Consider the following 22,885-nt stretch of genomic DNA (forward strand, 5'->3'; position numbering starts at 1 on the left):
TCCTGGCCCCCTGTAGGTGGGGAAGCAGAGACCCACCCTGGGCTGCCAGGGGACTGTGACGGCTCTTCTCCAGTCAGGCCCAGGGAAGGTCAGCCCAGGGTCCACATCACAACGTTTTGAATGAGAATCTTACTGAATCCCTTTTTCTTAAAAACCCCAGCCTGTGATGAGGAAATTTACTTACTTCCAGCCAGGATTTGTCAGAAAGAAATTCCAGCATCAAACGATTGAGCCGTTTGCCATTAAGGAGCTCACTGTGGTGAGATTTGTCATCCAGCCTCTGAGGTGCAGTCCCTTGGGGGCTGCCCCCACCCCCACCCCCAGCACCGCCTGTGCCCAGCACACCTGTTGGCGAGGGTGTGCGAAATGCCTGAGCCCCGTGACACGTGATCTGGGCCGCCTTTATTCCTCGGGCCAGGAGTAGCAGCTGCTGAGGACAGCAGCTTGCATCTTGTGATTTTAGGGAAGGGGTGGGGGGTATGGCTTCTAACATGAACTACAAAAAGCAGCTTCTCATTGTTGAGATTTTGTTTGTTCGTTTGTGGCTTTGTGTTTGTTTGTTTGTTTTTAATGCCTTTGAGTGCATATTATCTTCCTTGTCTGAAATCATACCCCCAAAGTGGCTTTCTTTAGCCCTGGCTGGAAAACCACTCCTCAGCAGCCTTAAGCAATAAATAGATGAGGAGAGCATGTGGCTTCAACTGGGCTTATTAAAATAAATGAGTCCAATTTTCATTTGAAAGAGCAGTAACTACAGATGGCCAAAAAAACGACATTTAATTTTCATAGTTTATAGGGTGGTAGAAACAGAAAAGTGAAACTTTCAGGCTTTAAACCTCAGCCGTTGTCTTAAATTTGTGTTGGGTCACCAGAGTATGGTGACCAACTATATCGCCTCACCATTCAAATCAAAAGAAATGTCTTCTTTGAAGTCGTAAGACTCCAATAATGATGACAAGTACCTTTCCTTGGTGGCCTCTCAGTGGCATGTGGGAGTTACATAGCTATGGAAACTGGGAGCATCACATCTTCCATTGAGAGAGACACACACACGCACACACACACACACACACACACACACACAAACACACACGCGCGCAGGAATGTGACTGTTGGGTGTGGTCCCGTGGCTCAGCCTTGGGTATAGGACAGCCATGTAGACTGAAGAGTGCTAGAACCAGTTAAAAATGGGGGGTTGGGAGTTCTGGTCCACCAGGTACCTCTTTGTAGTAGACACAGCCCCAGGATGCTGGCCTTAACTCTCCGTCTCTTTGCCTCTCCCTAACCCTAACCCTAACCCTAACCCACGCCGTTTTATGACACGTCCACCACTCTGCTGTCCACCACTCACACCCTCCCTTATGTGCTGCTAGTTCCTACTCAAAGTTCATGCAGGACTAATGCTTTTAAAATGAGGTCTAAAAAATAATTACTAATCAAGAGTATTATTTTTTAAACAACTGCCTTTTTCTATTCTTTATATAAACTCTATTGTGTTGGTCTAACAAGGCACTATTTTAAAATGTTTTTTTAAAAATTTCTCCCATAGCACTTAAAAGATATTTTGTAAAGACTTTGCTGTAAAGATTTTGTAATAAAGTGGTCTAAGGGCTCCTTCTCCAACATTACCATTAAAAAAAAAATGTTTTAAAGGCTAGAAAACAACTTATGTATATTCTGTATATGTATAGCAGCACATTTCATTTATGGAAATATGTTCTCAGAATATTTATTTACTAATATATTTATCTTAAGCCATGTCTTATGTTGAGAGTGTGACGTTGGAATAATCATTGAAAATGACTAACATGAGGCCCTGTAAATACATGATAATTGCACACAGATTTTACATATTTGCCGACCAAAAATGATTTAAAACAAGTTGTAGTCTTCTATGGTTTTGTAACAAATTGTACAAATGACTGTAAAAAAAAAATACAATTTTATCAAGTACGTTATATATTGTCATTGCTCTATTTGGTAAAGGTCTACAGATTCCACAAAGGAGAGGTCTGCGTGAAGCAGTGCCTAATAACATCCGCTCGCTCATGGGAGCATCTGTGTAATTTCCTCTCCTGTTAACACAGAGTTCAGGTTATTGGGGATCCAGGTGGTGTCTGGGCAAGTATCTGAGAGACAGCGTTTGAGATTATGTCTCTGAGGTGGTGATAGGTTTTCTCCTCAGCCCTATGGGGGGAATGGTGGTCAATCCCAGCAGTCCACTTTTTGAACATAGGGACCGTAAACTGGGTATAACCATCGACTTCATCTGCTAAGCCTTTTCCTATCTGGAAGACTGAGGCCCTCCAGCCCCTCTTTAAGGAAAAGGGACTTGTAGGAAAAAAGCTTAAGCATCCAGCCTGGAAATGACCAAATCATGAAGGTGGAGAGGGGCCCCGAGTCTAAAGTGAATCTCACACCCATCTGTCTTGTTTCCCGGGGAGGGTAGTCACTGATCTGTAAAGTGCTCTGAGATCGCGTGGAAGGTGCAAAGTGGTGTTTATTCTTCGGACATTTAGCAGAGAATACCCTAATCCTGTTAGCTCCTGTCCCTATTTCTCGCTCTTTGACTTGGGCCATTTCTTGGGAGCATGCTCCTCGTGGACCTCTGGCCTCTTCCTGCCTGGCAGTGGGTCCTTCTGAGCACCTTCAGGGGTGGCAGCCTGGCTGCAAAGAGCCTCCCAGGGCTTTGTTTTGATGGCCTTGCCCAGCTCCTAAGTGTACCTCTCGGGGGTCCCTGAAGGGTTCCACAGCATTGGCTCCACCACTGTGTGGTGCAGAGCCCAGTGGCCCTCTGTGCAGAGGCCATGGGTGGTTAATGCATCCTCCGACAGCTGCTGTCTCTTCCTGGTTTCCGGAAGTGAGGTGAGGCTCGGCCCTTCCAGGACACTGTCCCAATGTCCCGGGGTAGCACTTGGGAGGCAGCCACATGTTCAGCATATCTGCTCTCAAGATCTTGGCAGAGTGTTCCTTTTTTCTCCTTTGAACTTTCTTTACTGTAGCCAGGAAGAAAGCAGAGAAGTCAAAGCTAAAACTTGAGAAGGGAGCTCAGGATAATTATCTGGGATTTGTGTCCCCAGGTCTTGGTTACAGCCACAACCAACATTTGTCTAGCATGTTCTAGTTTACCGAATTCCTTCAGGGATACCACTGCGAGTGTTTCCCCACAGCCCTGTAAGGTCAGCAGGAGACAGCTTTAAAAGCAAGGAAATTGGAATGGGTTTGCCCAAGGCCACACAGCCAGAAGGTGGACCACGGCTGTTACCTACTGAGTGCCACCCAGGACCCTAAACATCTACTCTGTGCCAGGCTCTGCTCAAAAGCCCTTTGCATGCATTAACTCATTTCATCCTCATGAAACCCTGTGAGGGGAGGGCTGTTTCTCCACATCTTATAGATGACAAAAACCTAGGTAGAAAGAGACTGAGCCCACGGTCCCCCTCAATTACGGTCAGAGCTGGGATTTGAACACTGACCACCTAGCTCCAGGGTGCATTCTGAGCTCTGCCGGCCACTGTGGACTAACGGAGCTGGACTCAGATCAGGCCTCTGGGCGCCAAGTTCTCCATGTGGACGTTCATGACCAGGTCTGTGGCTTAGCTCTGGGGTTCAAGCATGTGCATCTGAGCCTTTCCCATCCTCATTTTTGCTTCAAGTCAAGTTTCTTTTGTCTCCACTTCTGAAAGCCACTTTATCCTCCTCTCAAACTGAGCAAAGGAGAAATATGCATGACCCCAGATCTGTCCTCTCTCCACTAAATCACGCCCCCACCCCCATCCTGACCCCCCACAATCCTGTCTTTAACTTCAGGGTTTCCTTCTCTTGGCATGAAGCCCTAGCTTACCTTTCCTTCTCCCCACCCCATCACATTTTCTCCACCACCAGCCATCACCTACCTCATTGACGCCTCCTGCAGGCCTCCTGTGCCTGGGTGAACCTGGCCACTGCCCCACTGGCCACTTGCTGTTGGAACTGATGGAGTTTCTTATCCCGCCCCGCTGGGCGGCTTTCGTTGCTGAATCGTCCTTGGGCTTTAATCTCTTTGAGGGTTTCGCATCTCCAAACTTGCGTGGTACTGGGCAGCATTTCTCCTTCAGTTGTCGCCTGAGCAAAAGTCTAACCAGGGAGAAGGAACTGGCAATTAATGGGTTCTTTACAACTTCCCAAGAAGAGGTGGTACCTGGTACGGGAGCATTGATGTTCTGCTTTGCACACTTTCTGGTTGTCCAGATGTTGGTGAGAGCTGGCGAGTCCACATAGCAGTCCTGAAGCCTGGTGTTCATAAGATAGACTGTCAGAGTCCATAGGTGGGGTTGCTGGGATCTCATCTCACAGAGATTGGATGCTAGAATTATAAGGGGGAGAAAAGGAATAAAAAAGGCCAATTCTCAAGCAGAGACTAGAAGGTCTACTTTGGAGGTAAAGTATTAACATCTTTTTATAGACCATTCCTTCCACACAGCTCTTAGAAATCTTTCTGCACAACCTCTCTCCTGCACACCAAAACCTTTTGTACCAAGTAGGGAAGCAGTAGAACTTCACAAGGTCACAGTGATGGTCAGGTTCTCAGAGAACATAGCATGCTTGGGCTGGAAGCTGAGGGAGGGTCAGAGAGCATTTATAAGGAATTAAAGACCATTTCTGTCCCCTGGAAAGCTAAGGGAACCCATGGCAGGAAAGGAATGGGAGATGGGATCGCTCAAGCTTCCTATAGGAGCTGTAGCCACTCCTCAACTATGCTGCAACCCAGAAATGACAGCAGGTAAAATCGTGCCAAGCCCTGAAATCACTTTCTAACCAGACTGCCATGAGCCAAGAAAAGCTGCTAAGCAGGGAAATATACTCTGGGGTCTAAAAAGGCAAAAGCACAATGTAAATGATGCTGGCCTCCATTTCTTGGGACCAGCCAAGAACAAGAGAACAATTTGGATAGATTAGAATCACACACTTAAAGAGACCTGGCTTTCTAAGAAATGTCATCTATAATAAAATAAAATCACCTTACCATATTTCGGTTGCCTTAAATTTTATTTTAGTTAGCTTAGTAGGGGGAAGAAATATGTATTTTCTTTTCCCTTTTCTCTGTTTTTTGTTTTGTTTTAATATTTCTATCACCTGTCTTTCTCTGCCTCAGTCACGTATGGGCAAATTGCTGTTTGTTTAGATTTTGCCTCTCATGCAGTTTTGAACCATTATCTCTAGGATTTGTGATGTCACTCTGGTTTGTGATGTGGGTGTGGGTGGGTGTTACATCATTAGATTTTTATAATTAAATTATGTTGGAAGAAGTTCTATTTTCTTGTGTTTACAGCCTCAGGAACTTCTCAAGCCCTCATTTTCCCCAATATGGCGCGGGTGAATTTTGAAGGTTCTGACATTCTTAAGAAGCACACTTTGCACGCAATGTAGTCAAATATGCAGACCAGATCTGTGGATACAGGTAGCGAGATGCATCCTTACAGGTGCGAAAGGGCCCTTCTCCGTGCACATAAAGGAGGTACTGTTAAGTTCTCAGAATAGCTGCCAAGGCTAGGGACCAGAAATGAAAGAACACGTTCCTGCAGCCCTGGGCACCTCTGCCCGCATGTCTCTCTCGGGGGAGAATACGTGGTTTCTGGAATGCGGTTTTATTTTACATCCCATGGCAAATGCAGTAATTAGAGCTGTTAGCAGTGTCAAGGGCTTGAAACAAGAACAAAGACGCCTCTTCCTGGGAACTCTTGGGCAATGCCTATCTCCTTATCAGGTGCCTGCCCTGTTGGTGGTTTTGATTTTTCATGTACAGAATGCCAAAGGAGGCTCCCTCTCCGGGGGGAGGAGAGCGAAATGGTGGAAAAACAGAGTATGAGTCTGGCAGGAGTTCCTGGAATCACATGCGTTGCCTGTTTGAGTTTTTTTGTCCCTGGAGTGAATCAAAGTCGCAGGCAGACCGCACCGCAGGCCACCGTGGAACCACCACCAGGCCACCGGCATCTGGACCCACAGATGCTTGGGAGGACAGTGGGGTTAATTCAGTGGCAAGCTCTGGCCTCACCTCTCGAGAGGTCGGTCAGTTTTAGAGCTGGGCGTTGGAAAGGGTTTGTCTTTGGGAAGGGTCTGCAAACGTCTGGAGACTGGGCAGGCAGGCATCCTTTCAAAGCCAGTGAGCCCTGGAGAAGTGCCACCGGGCCCTGGGGCTACGGTCTGCCTTTACTCTGCATGGCAGGGACAGAAGGGCAAGAATGGCACATGGAGCTGCTCTTCTGCTTTCCTTCTCTCCTTCCCCATCTTGAGGTTGGCTTTCCCACACCACCTCTTTCCAGACACTCAAATGTATTTACTTTCCTAGGCCTTTGACTCAAGAAGCACTCAGTGTCTCCTTCTAGCACAGAGCTGTTCACACAGATGGCAGCTGATACAGACTCTTCAAGTTCTATCAAATTCTTCTCTCCCTTCTGTGTAACTCCCTTCAATTGACCCTGCCCTAGCAGTAAGCCTCACGTTCCTTAGAAATAACTCAGGGTAATTTGGCCTGTGCTATTTCTCCTGTTTCAGTAAAATCTGTGTTGATTTGAATGCTCATTGTCGTCCAAACATGGTTCTAGACAACACTTTACCAACATCATCTCACCAAATGCTACCAACAGTCTTCTGCATGAGTTTGGGTGCTGCTGCCATCCCTACTTTATAGATGAAGAAACTGAAGGTCAGGGACTTCCCTGGTGGTCCAGTGGTAAAGAATCTGCCTTCCAATGCAGGGTACGTGGGTTCAATCCATGGTTGCGGAACTAAGGTCCCACATGCTGCGGGGCAACTAAGCCCGCATGCCACAACTACTGAGCTCTTGTGCCCAAATAGAGAGCCCGAATGCCGCAAGCTACAGAGCCCACGTGCTCTGGAGCCCGCGTGCCACAACTAGAGAGAGAAAACCTACACACCACAACTAGAGAGAAGCCCATACCACAACGAAGAGCCTGCGTGCTGCAACTAAGACCCAACACAGCCATAAATAAATACATTAATTAATTAAAATTTTTTAAAAAGAAAAGAAACTGAAGGTTCAATTGCTCAAGGACCATGCCTCAGGCCCAAAAGCTAGTAACCAACAAAGGCTGGACTCAACCCAACCAGGGTCTATACCACCTTTGCTCTTATCCACTCAGAGCTATGCTGTGACACTTTGCCTTGCATCTGGTTGACCCATCCACGTACCACACCTGGGCACGGACCACATCAAGTCCTATTGATGGCTCCCAGATCCACTTCTCAATGGGCAAGTGAATTCACATCTCTGGGCCTTACTTGCCTCATCTGTGAAATGCGGATAGTAGGAGTGCCTACCCCAGGATCACTACGCGGAGGAAATGGGACAACGCATGTGAAGCACTTGGCATGGCTCCTGGCAGAGAGTAAGTGCTCAGTAAATAAAGTTCTAATTAATGTTGGGGTTTTTTGGGGGGTTTTTTTTGTTTTTTTTGGCTGTGCTGTGAGGCATGCGGGACCTTAGTTCCCGAACCAAAGATTGAACCCACGCCCCCTGTGGTGGAAGCACGGAGTCTTAACCACTGGACCAGCAGGGAAGTCCCTAATGTTATTAACATTATGGCCCATTCACTCATCTGACCCCTTCTTGAGCCCCTGTTGCTCATGGTCTGAGTGACTTAACCCAACATTTTATAGGAACTTCATCCCAGGTCCTTAGCTGTGTGCCCATCTGGTTTATGAGACCAAGCAATGAGCCTCTTTTTTTTTTTTTAATTGACGTATAGTTTTTCAGATTCTTTTCTATTATAGGTTATTACAAGATATTGAATATAGTTCCCTGTGCCACACAGTAAATCCTTGCTGTCAAGCAATCAGCCTCTTGAAACAGGGGATGATTCTGATCTGACTTGGGTATCATGACATTTCTTTTCCCACGATCCACCTTCACTAAACATTTGTCAGATTCATCAACCTTATGGAGGTGATGTATCTACAGGAGCTACATTTCCCCTTGGTTTTAGAAGTTGTCCCGAATATCCCTGCTTTGTTAGATGGAAAGGGAAGCGGGTACCTGAGGATACACTAAGGAAAGTAACTAGTCTTTAACAGAGGTTGTTCTGTTGAAGGTTGTTCAGAAGTATAAAGTCAGGATGGAAAGACTCTATTTGATCCAGGGTCCTGAAACCATGGCAAGAGTTTCCATTGTTGGTGCCAACACTTGATCCAGAGACCTTGGGGCTGAGGTCATAGGGCTTCCATGTTGCTGAAAGTCCTGTTCCTGAGTTTGGTTCGCCAATGAACCTTTTTCACTCTGCTGAGATCAGTCTAAATAACCTTTATTTTCCACCCATCCTTTGGAGCTGTTCTTCCTGACATATCTAAACCACTGCTTCTGTCTGGAAACACATCTGCCTGTCTCTGATGCTTAGCCAGTCTCTGCTCAATGTATTTTTAGCTCCGATAATCTTTCTTCTTTCTTTCTCTCCTCTACTACCACTCTTCTCTCTAATTTCTCTAAGCTCCTGTTCTCTTTCCGGAGGGTCAGTGAATAAAGAGGAAATTAAGCCGGGCTTCCCTGGTGGAGCAGTGGTTAAGAATCCTCCTGCCAATTCAGGGAACACAGGTTCGAGCCCTGGTCAGGGAAGATCCCTCATGCCGTAAAGCAACTAAGCCCGTGCGCTACAACTACTGAGCCTGTGCTCTAGAGCCGGCGAGCCACAACTACCGAGTCCACGCGCTGCAGCTACTGAAGTCTGCGCAGCTGGAGCCCGTGCTCCGCGAGGAGAGAAGCCACCATGATGAGAAACCCGCACACTCACCAAAGAGCAGCCCCGCTCTCCGCAACTAGAGAAAGCCTGCGTGCAGCAATGAAGACCCAACACAGCCAAAAATTAAAAAAAAAAAAAAGTTAAAGAAAAGAGGAAATTGAGCCAATTTATATGAACTCTCATCTTCCTCCTTCATGCCCCACCCCCAAATTCTAGTGGAATTTAGTTGTTTTTAATTTCCTCAGAAGATGTTTTTATTTTAACACCCAAGCAAGTAAACTTCCACACCCATATGGGAACACATCTTAGGTTTGTGATGTAGAAGTTTTAGGAGAGAAGAGAAAAACTTTGGATGAGAGAACTTGAAAAGATTCCTGAACCATGATGCAAACTTGGAGGACTAGTGATTTAGACCACATGTACTGAATACACACCTATCATGGGCCAAGTATGTGAAATGAGGTTGCCCTGCCCATTCTGCCGCCCCTTCTCACCTGGCTCTGAGTTCTCAGGTGTGGCCACCTGGATGCCCCACAGACACTGCTAACTCGTTATGTTCAAAACCAAATTCTTTTTCTCCCTTCACCCCCATCAGAACAGACTAACTACTGCTTCTCTTGAATTTTCCATCACTAGTTGCCTGACCCAGAACCTGGGAGACAGGATCAGTGCTGAGATGAGCCTGAGGCTAAAGGAAAATCAGGAATCTAGGTCCTGTTTTTATTTACAGTTTTTTTTTATTTTTTATTTTTATTTACAGTTTTGAGATTCTGTTCATCATTAATTTTTTTTTTTTTTTTTTGAGGTACGCAGACCTCTCACTGTTGTGGACTCTCCCGTTGCGGAGCACAGGCTCCGGACACGCAGGCTTAGCGGCCATGGCTCACGGGCCCAGCCGCTCTGCGGCATGTGAGATCTTCCCGGACCGGGGCACGAACCCGCGTCCCCTGCATTGGCAGGCGGACTCTCAACCACTGCGCCACCAGGGAAGCCCTGTCCATCATTAATTTTTTGACGTTCATTTAGAGTTTTTAAAGATATTGCATTAAAACACTGTCCATTAAATATATTTAATATATTTAAAAATTGATTAAATATTTGTCTTGATTACTGAGTTTTGGGGAGCCCCCTTAAATCTTGTGCCTGAGGCCAATGCCTCACTTGCCTCACCCTAATCCCAGCCCTGGACCACTCAGTAGGCGTTGGTTGCTAGAACCCCATAAAGATAAGAAGGCAATTTACCACGGTGATGAGGAGTAGGGTCCTAAAGTCCCACTGCCTGGGGTCATAGCCCAGCTCCACCACTAGGCAACCTCTAAGCAAGCCATTTAACCTCTCTGTATGAGGGGGCTCGTAAGAGTGCCTCCCTCATAGGGCTACCGTCATATGAGAAATGTGATGACAAACATTGCACACTGCTGAAAGCTTAGTAAAATCCTCAGTAAAGGTTTGCTATTCTTGTTATTATAATCAGACTCCTCATCCAGTGCTCTCTCCACAACATGACTGCACTTTGAGTAGAAATCACCGCAGCTGGAGTTTCAAAGATACCAGGATCGCCCAAACTCCACCAGCTGAGATCTCTCAGCTTCTTGGCAAATCCTGCTGCCCTCGGGAGGAATCCAAGGGCCTGACTGCAGAGCCGGCAGACAGACGGACACCAATATCTTCCTGGAGGCCCGGGGGCTACAGTCAATGCCCTCACTCTTTCCATGAAATAAAGCTGCTTAAGGACCGAGGCATGTGAAGTATTGAAATGAATATCTCAGGCAGCTCCTTGCCAGGGCCAGGGACCACATAACTGAGCAAAGACCTTGAGCCATTACGTGCCCTGACCTAGACCTGCTCGGTGGTATTTTTAGCCTCTGTGTGCTGTTTCCATCACCTGTGCTGGGCTTTACGCTGGAAAAGAGGGGAGGGAGGGCTGGGGACAGCTAGAGAGATGTTTCTCATGGCAGCCAGTGGGGGCAGGAGCTTGCACACTATTTCTGAGCTCTGTTGCACAAGTCAGCTTTCATGGGCTTGCAACATTTCAGGGGTGTGTGTAGTTAATGACACAGGCCCACCCCCCAGCCCCCGAGCTTAGAAGGACCTCAGGCTTGGTTTAATGCTCTGTTGTCACCATCTTGAAATTCTTAAAAATTTTGAACAAGGGGCCCCACATTTTCATTTTCATTTTTCACTGTAGCCCATTCTGGTTACACAAGGCCAAGAGAGCAGAATAAAGGAAGGGGGCTGGTACCCAGTCAACAGGGGTGCCTTTCTGCAGGGCAGTAAGACAGATGGGAGCTGCTACCATGAGGCATAAATCCCCAGACTTGGCCAAATAAACCTGATTTTGAATCCCCGCCCCCCCCCATCTGCCTCTTCTTATTTCCTCCTCTGAAACTAGGATGAGATATGAAAGGACCTTGTAAACTGTAGACAGCTGTGTCCTGCTTTGCTAAAACCTTTCCCCTGCACTCTGTTTAAAACAGTCCACAGAGCACCCTCTGTCAATATCATCATTTTCTTGTTTTTGTAGTACATTTTGCTCTCTGAAATTCACATTATTTTCCAGTTGGTTGACTGGCCTCTCCCCTCCTTTTGAGTGTCAGTTCTAGGAGTGTAAGTTCTTGTCTTGCTGGTGCTCTTGACAGGCTCCACACTGAATATTTGTTGAATGGAGGAGGGATCACGCTTACTGAGTACTTGCTTTGTGCTGATGGTTTTACCTGCATCTTCCCATTTTATTCTCCTTCTAGGGCCTCCTGCCTGGGAGAGTGCAAGTTAAGAGTTGAAGGAGTGCCAGGTTATGTTGGAGGAGGTGATTTTGGAGGTGGGGAAGGGCCCAAAATGGTGAAGGAGAAGGTAAGCAAGAGTGGGAGACACCAGGTGGGATGTGGAGGGCATCCCCCTGCTCCAATAAGGAGCCAGAGGATTCTCGACCTTGGTAATGACCCAGGGAAAACAGTGATTGAACAAGCATACTCTTGCCGTGGCACTGGGTCGTGTGGGTAGTGTGACGGAGCCAAGAAGCCTCGTGGGTGTAGTTGTGCCTTTGGGGCCCAGCTCTGGGAGCAGCTGGGATGGGGGGATGGTTGGGGGCGAGGTGGCGGGTCTTTGGACCGGGCGAGGGGGATGGCTAGGGGGCGAAGGGGCCGGTGCACCTAAGGCGGGCCGGGGACAGCCCAGCACCGCTCAGGGCGCGGCGAGTCAGCACAGGAGGGCTGAGGTTCCCGCCGCCGCGTGGGGCACAGGCCCGCACTTGCAAGTCTGGGACCAGGGACTTAAAAGCGCCCGGCGCACCGCCCGGACCTGCCCCGCGGGGCGTCACCGCGGCGGTTTAGGCTGGAGCCGAAGGAGAATCTCTGCCTGGGGTAGTGTGGGGGAGGAGAGAGGCCCACCACAGACCGCGGGGGCGGGCGGGGAAGACCTTGTGGGGGAGTGAGGCCACGCGGGGCCGAGAGTTTAAGCGAGCCACGCGCTCTCTGCGTCCCGGGATGGCAGTGTCTAAGAAAGCACCATTGCCCCACCCACTTCTGGATTTTCTTGGTATCGGGCGCTTTACTTGCATCTAGCTAATCTAATCTTGTGAAGACCTTTTAATATTCCTATTTTGCAGATGACAAAGAGCAGGAAACATGCCCCAGCTGACAAAAAATGTGCGATAGGATTCGGAACCGGGGCTCAGTATGCTGCCTCTTTTGTGGCTGCAAAAATTGGGTTGGTAAAAGGAGCTCAACATTTTCTAAGCTCCTACTGTGTGTGTGTCAAAGTTTCCACGCATTGTCTCATTTAGTACAACCTCTTTGGGAGTAATTGCTATCAACGTCCCCATTTAACAGATAAGGAAATTGAAGTAAGAGAGCTATTTTTCTTTTAAATCCGCCCAAGATTTTACAGGTGATCAAGTGGGATATGAACCCGGACAGGCTGACTCCAGAGCACCCTTTTTTAAACCGCTGTGATGAGCCAAGCAGGGAAAAGCGGTTTGCAGACTGCTGTTCTGACTATAACGGCTGCGGCTGAGCCCGCGTGTGGGTCACGACCCGAGTGAGGTTGGAGCAAGGGTCACTGGACGCCCGGCCCGGTCCAGCCGGGTCAAACCTCCGCTTGTGGACTCGGAGAATGTGCCCCAGGCTCCGCCCCTCACCTGCGGGCCCCGCCCCTCAAACCAACCAAGAAAGTGGTCCGCGGGTGGGCGGGCCCAGGTGCAGGGGGGATGTGGGTGGGGCCTGGGGCGTGAGTGACAGGCGCGGGCGGGGCGAGGCGGGCGTGCGCAGTCGGCTCCGCCCCTCGGGCCTCGCGGCGGAGCCTGGCGGGCCGCTGGCGGCAGGGGTGGTGGCGACGCTGGGGAGGGCGGGCCGGGGCGGGGCGGCCGGGCGGCCGGGGCGGGGCCACGCTCGAGCCTAGCGTCCCGCTCCCATGGCCGCCCCCGGCTCCCTGCGTTGCCCCTTCTCCCCCGGGCCGCGCCCCGGGGCCCCGCACTGACGGCCCATGGCGCCGCCCGCCGCCCGCCTCGCCCTGCTCTCCGCCGCCGCGCTCACGCTGGCCGCCCGGCCCGCGCCCAGCCCCGGCCTCGGTCCCGGACCCGGTGAGTGAGCTGCCCCCCCACCCCCCGCTCCGCCCGTCCTGCGCGGAGCCCGCCCGGGGGGCCCAACTCCCTCGCCCCTGCCTTCTGGGACTCCTTCTCCAGTCCCTCAGCGACGCCCCTCAGACGGGGCGGACCCTCTCCTCAGGACCTGGGACTCCCCCAGACCCCTTCAGCCGCCCTCGGCCGGCGCCCTGTCTGCCTCAGTACCTCCCAGACCCTTTGGTCAGGCTCCTCAGCGACGTTCCCCCGGCCGGGATGTCTCCTCTGTCTCAGGACCCGGCACCCCCAGCTCAAGTCCCTCAGCGACTCCCCCCGGGCCGGGACGCTCCCCCACTCCGCCTCAAGACGCTGCCGCCCCCGCCAAGCCCCTCAGCGACACCCGGGGCCAGGATCCCCTCCGCAAGCCCCACAACGGCGCCCCCAGTCCCTCCTCCCACCCACGCCCGCGAACCCTGAGTCTACCCGCTCACGAGCGGGTGCGGAGGCGACGGGAGCGGGTACCCGGCCCCTCTGCCCGGTCCCGGCTGCACCCGCTTGCCCAACACTAATTTCTGAGTACAAGTTGAGGAGAGTAAAGTTGACCTGCCCGCCCTGCTAGAGGTAGACCTGGGTCCGGAGACGACCGGCTCTACCCAGCCAGAACGTTCCCTCCCTAGCCATCCCCCACCCCACCGGGGCCGCTTTGAACTTCCCCGTGACTCGGTGCAGGTCCAGCGTGGAGAGGGGAAGAAAGTAAGGGGTGATGGGAATCTTCTCCCCTACAGAGCTTAGGGTGCTTATCCTGAGAGTACAGTGCAGAGCACTCGTTTCCCCAGTAGGCCCACACTTTAAACAGGGTAACCCGCTCCCCAGGCCAAGGTCAAGGCCAGGTCTTCCCCAAGTGGGGCCCTAGACCAGGATGGAAGCTGTGACTTTGCTTAGCTTGCCCGCACACCCTTCCTTGCAACAGAACTCTCCAAGTTGAAGAGCAGGCAAGGGGGCGTTGTCTGGCCCAGGTACATTGGTCCGCAAGTTGTTCAGGTGTTGAGAATTCGGCATTAATGGAAGGGACAGGAAAAGTGCATTACAGGTTTGCTGAAGTAAGAAAACCGGCCTCTGGGTTCTCCACCCAAAGTCGCAGACTGTGATGTTGGAGAGACAGGATTTTGCTGATGAAAGAAAACTCCAAGTTGCTTTGTTTACTTACCAGCTTGGATTTGTGATAAAGATAAGGATTTAGTGTTGTCACTTACTATGTGACTTTGGGTTGTGCCTTCAGCTCTCTGAGCCTCAGTTTCCTCATCTGTAAAGGAGGGATGATGATAACTCCCTTGCAGGGTGTTGTGAAGATTAAATGATGTACTGCAGGTAACACACCCACATGTAGCAGGCAGTCACTAAACATATTTAATACTTCTTTTTATAGTGCTTTACAGTTCACCAAGTGCTGGACACCTCCTTTGCCCTGGGAATGCTATGAGCTTCGAGTCTGATTAATCCCTGTTAAAGGCAAAGCTTGGCTTTAGAGTGGTAGAAGGGGGCTCTCCAAGTGCTATAAACCTTAGGCTCAGGAAGTGGTTTCTGAGTGATCAGTGGCCTTCCAGGGGACAACTACAAAAACTTGTGCAGAAGTTTGATCACTTCTACTGTTTGCTGTATGTGGGGAATGAAGGAGGGACTTTCTGAGAGCCAGGATATGTCAACATAACTGTAACCTAGTAACCCCTTAGGTCCACTTTGCCATATGTGTGGTCAGGATTTAATGACCTCTATGGAGAGAGAGGTATGGGTGGAAATAAACTGTTTCCTCTCCTGGAAAGGGCAGAGTAATAGCTCTGAAAAGTGTTCAGTGAGCCAGCTGTGTGCTTATGCTTGTTGGAAGGTGGCACCCTCTCCTCAGGCACCTTTGCTTTGCTTGGAAGGGTCAAATGCAGCAGCTCTTATGTAGTTTGAACCTCAAACCTTGGTGTGTGCTTTTATTGGAGTCTGGTTAATAAATAACCATTGTGAAATGATTTATGATAAGTGGCCCATGTTCCCAATTCAGTGAGCCTTACCAGCTTTTTTCCCTCCCATCCTAGTACATCAGTGCCTTTGTGACTTCTCCTCTTTAGTTCCAGAGGCAGTTTTAGGGAGATACCACATGGTCTTCAGCATCACATCCTGTCTAGAGCCTACCCACTAGTTTTTAAAAATCCTTTCCAATGAAAAACACGTTTTACTCTGAGGATATGCCAAACTTGACATTTCATATTTTTGATACTGTAATTTTCTCTAAAATTTTGTGGATGGAAAAAATTATTTCAATACTTATATTCTGCATAATTTTGTAATATTTAGATTACTGGTGGTTTGCATTTTTGAATGCTGACTTTATAAAAAGTTAGCTCATTCCCTATCAGTGCTACTTCTAATTACAGTGTGTAGCCAACCCCAGATGACCTCCCTTCTCTTCATTCTTTGAGATTCTTTCCTTTCCTTCACAACTGATAAGGAGGAAGGTAGAGGTTAGTGGTGGAATCTAGACTCCCTTTTCAAGGAGGAAGGCAGCCAGGGCCGTGGGCTGATGGGCTCTCTGAAGTGAACTCCCATCTGGAATTTACTGACCTGCAGGGGACAGCCGAGAGGTAGGAAGAGCAGAGAAGGCTGAGTGGACTTCAGCTCTGAGTTTTCCGCCTAAGGCATATACCTGCTTGGGTGTTTCACCACATTTAGGGGCTTTCAGGTGTGCGTCAACAGAGTGTATCAACTCTGGTTATGTTTGCTGTGAACAGCCTTTTATGCTCATCCTCCTCCAGCTCCTCATGTAGAATTTGTCCCATTAGACAGCAGTGTGTCTTGCCATAAAACCTATGAGTTCAGTTAACAGTGAGAGCTTCATACTGTACAGGGCCTTATCCCTCTTGGGGACTCCATTTATGTTGTATAGAATTACCTGTATACAACCCAGGGGCTGAGAGGAGTGAAGGGGACTAACGTGCATTACCAGTTACTTTTATGTATTTTAAGAAACAGGAAACTATCAAAACTGACCTGGCATCAAAGAACTCTGATCTTTTTGTGAAAATTTTTGGCTCCTCAACAAAGCTGTTTAACTGTTTGAGATATGCAGTGAGACCTTTTATAAATCTTAGAGCAAAGTGAAGTTCAATTTAGGCTCACTGCTAATAAACAGCAAGTTGGTACACTTAATATAGATATTATTGATACACTTATGATTTAGCATATGTGGATCAAAAGCAATAAATGATGAAGGTAAAATATATTGCTTTAAATTGCTTTACAATATACAGATTAGAAATTTTGGGTGATGGGCAATATACCATCTTTAGTTTAGAATTTTTGAGCCTATAATGCCATCTTAGGCTCTAAGTCAGGTAGGTGTCAGCAAACATTTTTTGTAAAGGGCTAGACAGTAAATAATTTGGGCTTTGTGGGCCATGTACTGTCTGTTGCAGTACAACAGCTGCAGAATCTCAAAGAATGAAGAGAAGGGAGGTCATGTTTATAGAGCAAAGCAGCCATAGACAGACTGTGAATGGATAGGTGTGGCTGTCTTCCAAGAAAACTTACATGGACACCAGTATTTGAATTTCATGTGATTTTTTTAACAGTTTTTTAAAAATTTTATTTATTTTTGGCTGTGTTGGGTCTTCATTGTTGTACATGCGGGCGTTCTCTAGTTGCAGCGAGTGGGGGCAACTCTTTGTTGTGGTGTCCGGGCTTCTCATTGCGGTGGCTTCTCTAATTGCGGAGCACGGGCTGTAGGCGTGCGGGCTTCAGTAGTTCTGGCACGTGGGCTCAGTAGTTGTGGCTTGCAGGCTCTAGAGTGCAGACTGAGTAGTTGTGGCACACGGGCTTAGTTGCTCCGCGGCATGTGGGATCTTCCCGGACCAGGGCTCGAACCCATGTCCCCTCCATTGGCAGGTGGATTCTTAACCACCAGGGAAGTCTAATGTGATTTTTATATGTCACAAAATACTGTTCTTTTGGTTGTTTTCAACCGTTTAAAAGTTTAAAAAGCATTTTTAGCTCATGGGCCATACAAAAACAGGCAGTGGGCCAGAGTTGGCCTGCAGGCTAGACTTGACCAAGTCCTGCTCTAGGTCCATATGTGTTGATTTTTTGCAGTGTTCACTGGTCTGGAAAAGTGACAAGGAGGCTTGCTAAATGAACCTTTTACCTTTTACTATAAACTAACTTTAAGAGGCATGGGAGAAATGGTTAAAAAGGTAAATTTTGTGTTAGGTATATTTTACCACAATTAAAAAAAAACATATCGAGGGAGGGAAATTTCATACACATACATTTAGATCTTTAATAAGACTTTAAAAAATACTTTAAAAAGAAATTCAGGGGCTTCCCTGGTGGTGCGGTGGTTGAGTCCGCCTGCCGATGCAGGGGACACGGGTTCGTGCCCCGGTCCAAGAAGATCCCACGTGCCGCGGAGCGGCTGGGCCCGTGAGCCATGGCCGCTGAGCCTGCGCGTCCGGAGCCTGTGCTCCGCAACGGGAGAGGCCACAACAGTGAGAGGCCCAAGTACCGCAAAAAAAAAAAAAAAAAAAAAAGTAATTCAGTATGGTTCAGTGTGCACTACATAAAGAAAATAGAGCCTTTCTCGGAACCAGCGCATTGTTTGTTCAGCTATGCAGATGTTGCTTGGATCAAACTGTTGAGAGATTTGTTTCTCAGAGGAAAGCCCAGGCAGCAGGTGGCACCAGCCCTGAGACATTTAAAAAAAAAAAAAAAAAAGAAAACTTCTGTCACTTTCCTAAACAGTTGAATGGTTCTATTGTGATTTTTAAAGTGGCCTTTAAAAAACAACAGTGTGCTTAGCATGGATGATTATTTTGTTTTAATTAAAACATTTTCGAAAAAACAAAATGAAACACTCAAACATACCAAATTGATTGTGTTTGTACTGTGGAACAGTTAATGCAAAACACTTGGGAGAGGCCGAAAGTTTGGATCTGTAGTTTTTTCTTAGTTTTTGCCTCCTGAATAAGGATAACAGAGGAGGAAGTGAATGTGTTCCTTAGCAAACTACCTGTGCAGGTTTTGAGGTGAGGTCTCCTCAAGCCCCCTTTTGTCACCTGGCAGGTTAGTTTCTGTCTGGCTCACAGTGAATGGGTGAAGACGGTGACTGACATTCTTCCACATTCATTTTGACCTTGAGTATCCAGGTGGAACCCGGAAGCATTAGTCTAGGAGAGGAGCCTGAGGTCACTCTGTTTTTTCCCCCTCTGTTGTCTTCAGTGTCATTCTCTCAAGATGGCAGTGCTTCTTCCCCAGACGTCACCTCTGGGACATTATCCTGGATTCGGATTAAACAGGGAAAGGATAGAGGCCGTTGTAGAAACATTAGAAGGGTGTCCACACTCCTCAAAAATAGCCACTCCACAGAAACCTGCCTTCTCATCCTCTAAGGAAATTCCTTCCATCCCCCTTTTAATCCTCTTTCTAGGTAAACACCTCCCTCTTCTGGACTTGCAACGGTTTGAAGAGGAATGAGGTTGGGGGCTAGGAAGTACTTTACAGACAAAAGATTTGAGGCCACCTCACGCAAGGCTGCCTCTCCCTCCTGCAGTTATGAGAGGGTACTTAATAACAGTACCCTCTCGGGGCTGCCCCTCTGCTGGGCCCAGCTTCTAGTTTTCTTGCCACTGATTTAATCCCTGGCAAGTAGCCAAAGCATTAAACTTTTATTGTTCAATTTACCACGAGGGCGGGGCCCTGCTTCTAGTGGGCTGAGGAGTCTTCCAAACCCCAGTGTCATACCACATTAGCAACTTCAGACTTTGAGGGCTGGATTTCTTTCAGTTTGGTTAGATTCTTGGTTAGAACCAGAGCAGTATATTCACACTCAAAGTTTGAAAGCTCGGAAATAATAAAAACAGCATAGGCAACTTTTAAAGATGATACAAAACAGTTGTGGCATTGACTTATAGGACTAACTCTAAACAGAGTTAGAGTTTATATCTTTTAAACAGAAATGTTAAATGGCTGTCCATGTTCCTTGGTGTCCTAAAGTTGGATGAAAACATGGCGACCAAGTAGTTCTAGAACAGTAGGGATTGTTAACCAGTGTCATCACAGTATGTAAATTACTTGCTGCTGTTCAATCTATAAAAATTCATCTTCAAAGAAAATTATTGGGCTGGTAAAAATATTTTTAATAATGACCACAGAAGCCATATTTGTTTTTCTTTGATGTTCTTCCAAAGACTTCTTCTGGTTTTAATCAGATTGTTCCCACATAAAATACAGTGGAAATCTACAATAATAAAATCCCTATTCCTATGTCTATGGGGAAATAAACAGGATGGGGACTGTCCTTTTAAGGGGCTTTCCCCTTCCTTTTCCCCAGACTCAAAGCCTCTATTACTGGTGGGTGTTTTGGCATCAGTTAAGGGCCTTCAATCCTTCCCTCCCTCCATGTTTTGCTCTTTCATTAAAGTGTTTCTGTTGTCTAATTATATCCTTTCAATCAAATTAGAGACTGCAGCATCTGGTGAGGGCCGTAACTGCTGCCATCTGCACCTCGTATATACAGTCCTTTTCAGCTGAGAATCACTCAACTTCCAAATGGCAGGAAGAGATTTGGAAAAAGTTTAGTTGGAAGGGAGGTTAACTTAAAAGGAACATCTTCAAAGGCTGGGTTCGATGCCCTGCTTGCTGTGATGTGTGTACTGCCATGCAGAGCTTCATCAGCTTGGCTTACCAAAGATTCTTCTGTAGTGCTTCTGGCGGATGAAGGGTTTCTGATTGTCTTAGCTGAAATGACTAGCCCTCTCATCCCGAGGCAGCCCCGGGGTGAGCTGAAAATTTCTCCCTTGAGAAGAATCTTTTGTTGTATGACCACCGGTTGGTTAATGGATATGACACTTTCTGTTTATTTGACCATTTCTTCTAAGTCAGTGGTTTCAACTAGAGGAGATTTTTTGCCCCCAAGGGACACTTGGCAATATCTGGAGACATTTTTGCTTGTCACAACTCACTGTGTGGCGGGGAGGGGTGTGCTACTGGCATCTAGCAGGTAGAGAGGCCAGGGATGCTGCTTACGATCCTGGAGTGCACAGGACAGCGGCCCCCTTCCCCCCCAGAATTATCCAACCTGAAACGTCAGTAGCGCTGAGGTCGAGAAACCGTGTCCTAATTATATTATTCTCTTATCCTTCCCTTCACTGTGGCCTCGGAGTAGGCAACTCTGATCAACATCTTTTTTCACTCTTAAGAAAATAGATTCTTCATTGTCCATATCTAAACTCCTTAAGCATTTCCGTGAACAGTGTTTCAGAAATCTTAATGGAGTAAGGTCTGTGGGTCACCGTATGTTTCCACTTTCTCTAGAGTAAGAGTGCCAGATTAAATACAGGACACTCAATTAAATTTGAATTTCAGATAAACAGTAATTTTTTGTGTTTGTCTCATGCAATATTTGGGAATACTTTAAAAATCATTCGTTGTTTATATGAAATTCAAATGTAACTGGGCATTCTGTACTTTCATTTGCTAAATCTGACAACCCTACTCTAGATCCATGAAACATTACATGAAACTTTAAACCTTTGACTAGCAAATCAGTCTGTTGGCCACCATCTGCCCTTATTGTTCTGGGTGACTAGAGGTGACAGCAACGCCTGTTCTTGTTTGTAAGTCAGTGCTACACTGACACTTTCCTTCTGCCTCAAGCTGTCTCCATGGCCAGAACTTCTGAAACTTGTCACTTGAGTCATATTTTTATCTTGGGACCAACTAACAAACGCTTATCAAATGCCTACTGTATGCCCAGCATCTCTGACTAGGACTCATCCCTGTACCGGTTCTTAGAAGATGACAATTTTGTTGCTTCGGGTTTTACTTTAAAGATGTTCTCTAGAGATACGCTGTCTACCTGGCAGTCAGCTAGCTCCCCATTCAAGGACTGTTGTATTACTTGCCCATCCCACGTCAACCAAGGGAAGCTGAATAGCCCAGAGCCTGGCTTCCATGGAGCATTGGCTGCCCTCCAGGGCTCCATTATTGGGGAACTTTCTTGCCCTCTGAAATTAAAAATAGGGTACAGGCAATACTGATGAAAGTTGTGCAAAAGCTGGATTATAACAGTTTATTTTATCTCCTTTTTAGTCTGACTGAGAGCTTCAGACAGCGTGAAATAGTGTTGCTCAAGTGATGGTGAGGCAAGGTGTAGATTTGAGCCAGGTGTCTCCCATTGAAAGCAAACTCAGTATCAACATGAGTGTTCATTACAAAGGGGGTTGCTTATTCCCTATTACAAGTAGCTCTACCGTGGATTCCATTTAAATAGCAGACTCCCCTGGTTTAAATAGCAAGCATTTGATTTTCAAATACTTGATTTATATGAGCTTTTCTGGAACTTCTCCCAGGTCATTGCTAGGTAGGGCGTGATAGCTAGCCTGGAGGCACAAATTGGTGAGGAAACCAGGGCACTCTGAACATGTCTGTCATGGGTTTTTCCCCTTAGCCCTCCATACACCTGATTCCCTCATTCAACAAAAGTTTGCCAGGCACGTTCTGTTTGTTCTGTAGTTGCTGAGAATACAAAGATGAGTGAAGAAACTTACGGGCTAGTGGAAGCAGGGCCAGGTGCTTCTTGAGCAATTATAGATCAAGCTGATCAAATCTTAGAAGAGCTGGGGCAGCAGGTGCTGTGGGACTTGTTTTAGAGCCTCTGGTTTCCATAGGAGTATAGTGCTCTCTCCTCTAGACCCTGAGCTTTCAAATAGTTCTCCATCTTTTGTCTTTTTTGTTTCCTTTAGAGTTGATTTATAATGTACTAAGTTATTGTCCATCAGAGAACTGGACTTTGAGCTTTAAAACATCTTATTGTGCTTCCCGTTTCCTTATGTGAAAACTCTAGTGTGAAATTTTATTTCAAGATTGAAGAGGATATTTATAAATAAACATCTAAAGTAGATCCATTTATACTCAAACATTACACCGAGAGAGGTGCCATCACCACACCATGATAGAATATGTTCTGTTGGTATTGGCAGTAAAGCCCATGGTTAATTAATGAAATGTTTTTCGTAGAGTTCTGCTGAGCTAGTAACTTCTAACTTAGTGAGTCCATGCTTTCACTGAGGCTTGGCCTAATCTCTCTGTATATGTTACAGAGCTAGATGTTGATAGGTTAATGGTCATTCTTTCTTAAGAACTATCTCCTGGTCTTCAGTTTGATGAGTGTACTTGTATATAATATCCTAAATGATGAATGTAAGTTCCTCAAGCACTACTGCATGTTCATGGTGACTCTTCCTAGCAAAAACACATGTCCTTCACAGTGACAGCCACAGCATGCTTTCCAGTGGGTCCTGCCTGGGTAGGAGTGGAGCATATTCAAGATGAGAGCCAGATGGGAGGAGTGGTACCCAAGCAGCACTGCATTCTGGGCCTGCTCTGCCTCAAGAATTATCTATTTTTCCAATTTTTATATAGCAAATAATAAGGACCCCTCTCTGAAGTGTTTTCGTGGGTCTTCTGGATTTAAACCTGTTGTCTGTTGCTTACGATATGTTCAGTTTTTCTTAAAATAGTCTTTTAATTAAGTATTTATCTGTTAATAGAGATGAATAAA

General features: G+C 47.2%; 2 protein-coding genes across 3 annotated transcripts in view; one reads left to right on the plus strand and one right to left on the minus strand.

Moving 5' to 3' along the window:
* Positions 1-2,552: 2,552 nt before the first annotated feature.
* On the minus strand, positions 2,553-6,657 carry LOC309831001 (uncharacterized protein C22orf31; the record flags this gene model as incomplete). The annotated part of the gene is given in 7 exon segments (XM_082667929.1): positions 2,553-2,714; positions 2,718-2,867; positions 2,870-2,996; positions 3,883-4,297; positions 4,300-4,324; positions 4,328-4,345; positions 6,625-6,657. Coding segments are annotated over 7 exon segments (930 nt in total).
* A 6,554-nt stretch (positions 6,658-13,211) lies between these two features.
* Positions 13,212-22,885, plus strand: part of KREMEN1 (kringle containing transmembrane protein 1) — a gene marked incomplete at its 5' end in the record, with an annotated part of 64,415 nt that continues 54,741 nt past the window's right edge. For both annotated transcript variants that reach the window (XM_082667488.1, XM_082667489.1), the window contains one exon: positions 13,212-13,308. In XM_082667488.1, coding sequence (XP_082523614.1) covers positions 13,212-13,308 — 97 coding nt within the window. The remainder of the gene's footprint in view (positions 13,309-22,885) is intronic.

The sequence above is a fragment of the Grampus griseus genome (assembly GCF_964374135.1).
Source record: "Grampus griseus genome assembly, chromosome: 12".
NCBI lineage: Eukaryota > Metazoa > Chordata > Mammalia > Artiodactyla > Delphinidae > Grampus > Grampus griseus.